Source organism: Aphanomyces invadans (assembly GCF_000520115.1).
Source record: "Aphanomyces invadans strain NJM9701 unplaced genomic scaffold supercont1.197, whole genome shotgun sequence".
Classification (NCBI taxonomy): domain Eukaryota; phylum Oomycota; class Saprolegniomycetes; order Saprolegniales; family Verrucalvaceae; genus Aphanomyces; species Aphanomyces invadans.
The window spans coordinates 47294-49323 of NW_008580342.1; the positions used below are offsets into that span (position 1 = coordinate 47294).

General features: G+C 46.2%; 1 protein-coding gene across 1 annotated transcript; it reads left to right on the plus strand.

The window, feature by feature from the left end:
- Positions 1-621: 621 nt before the first annotated feature.
- H310_15156 (hypothetical protein) lies at positions 622-903 on the plus strand (the record flags this gene model as incomplete). Its single annotated transcript, XM_008883143.1, has 1 exon — positions 622-903. A coding segment is annotated over one exon (282 nt), but the record flags the coding sequence as incomplete, so codon positions are not given.
- Between the last annotated feature and the right edge of the window lie 1127 nt (positions 904-2030).

The following is a 2030-nucleotide window of genomic DNA, read 5'->3' on the forward strand; positions in this document are numbered from 1 at the left end:
CCATTTGACGCTCATGCCTCTCCGAGCTGAAGACGAGCGGTTCTACGCGTTGGTGTTGGCGCGTTACGAGAGGATGACTCAAGATAGACGTCGTAGACGTGCCGATTCACAACGACGTTATCGTTTGAACCTCCAAGAGCGCATCTCGATTGATGCTAACCGTGCTGCGCGGTTTGTGTCACCTGCAATCAATCGACGTATTAGTGGTTAGAGCCTCACGTAACTTCATGAATCATGGTGGTGAACTTGTACTTTACTTCCAAAGTTGTTTTGTGTTGTAGGTGGTAAATCGTCAGTGATTGCAGTTTTGTTCAGTAGCCTGGTCACTTCCAATTTTCACCCAAAATTATGAAAAGAGAAATGACAAATTTCCTGCATAGTCAATTCTTGAACTGACGTCAACTCATCACATACAGAGGAATATTAGCAGCATCTTTGATGTATTGTATTTTGATCAGTGAAAATGTATAACAGTAACCTGCTGAAATAAAGATCTATTTTTGTGACGATGTGGTTGCCTGTGCAGCAACAATGAATGTCATCCTGGAAAAGATTCCGCCAACATTTACCTGGATGTGCCAACCAGCGGATGTTGCGTGGATGAATCCAATGAGGACTGCAATGCGCGAGCGCTGGGTCACTTGTTTGCGGCATGAAATCGAAAACTACAAAAATGACGAAGGCACCATTCAACCGCGCCCGCCGTCACGATTCGACTTGGTTGAGTGGGTAAACGAAGTATGGGAGGCCCTTCCGAAGGCTACAATCGTCTGTGGGTTTGTCAAATGCAACTTGATCGATGTCGAGAAGAACGTACCCAGCGAAGCAGTTCAAAGCGCCAACGACAACCGCCAAGCAACCTATGACATTGCCTCGCTCCTGCAACAATTGGACACCCATGATGTTCGCTATGATGAAGTCGTTGATACCTTCGACGACTCAATATTGGCACCGACTATGAATAGGTGCCTAGACACCACATTAGTGAACGAGTTTGAGAGTGAGATATGTGATGCATCTAACCTGTTGCTTGTCATCAACTTTGCTTTCCCCATATTCACATTCTCACGCGCGACGCCTTGCACACCCATGGAGAGACACGAGTGCCGGTATCCGGTGCAGCAAATCAGTGGGCGAGGTCGAGGCGGTCCCATGACTACTGCGCGCGGCCCTTTTGAAACTGCACCCCACAGGGCACGACGACGGCAGAGCCCATGAACTTGAGGCAGTGGTGTTGCTGTCGTCCGAACAAGTTATCCGGATAATATCCGGATGATCTTGACGAGGCAAATTGAAGAGTGAGCTAAGAAATTTCTATCGTTTGATGTGTGTGAAATGACGTATGATCCCAGTTCATCTTTAAAGCTTGATTTCCTCTTAAAAATAATTATCTGTGTCAAAATATTTGCCTTGGTTAACATCCAAAGGAGTGCGTACTTCAGAAATACTGTTCAAAATAATGACCTTTCTGTTTAGAGAATTCTGCATTTTGCCATTGTATAAATCTATGGAGGTTTCTCGTCAATGGGGTCACATGCCTCGTCACATTTATTCACACACGGCAAATGAGGTAAAGTAGGTACCTCTGGTTGAACCATTGGCGTGATCGGAGGAGATACGGAGATAAGTTTCCCGAGGCTCAGTTGAATACTGCTGGCATCATGGATAATTGTCCTCCTTCGGCTCCGCTGTGGCGGGTTACGGCTATGTGCTTGTACACCTGGCCTGTTGGAGTCTTTCCGCCAACAATTCGATGACTCGCGGAAATTCGTACCTGTCACCCGTGTTGAAGTTGGATGAATATTGGGAAATTTGGTGTATTGCAAATATACTTCATCGAATGTTTATACTCAAGGCCACGGGACCGCCCCAACGAGTAAAACCGAGAATACATATATGGATTTTCTGGTTTACTTTTTGGGGCGGTCGCGAGGCGAATTCGACAAAAACTATTTTTTACTACGTAGTACACGGCAAGTTGCCACAGTACATTGAAGTTGTTTCGGGTTTTGGGTGGCGTACAGGGTGCG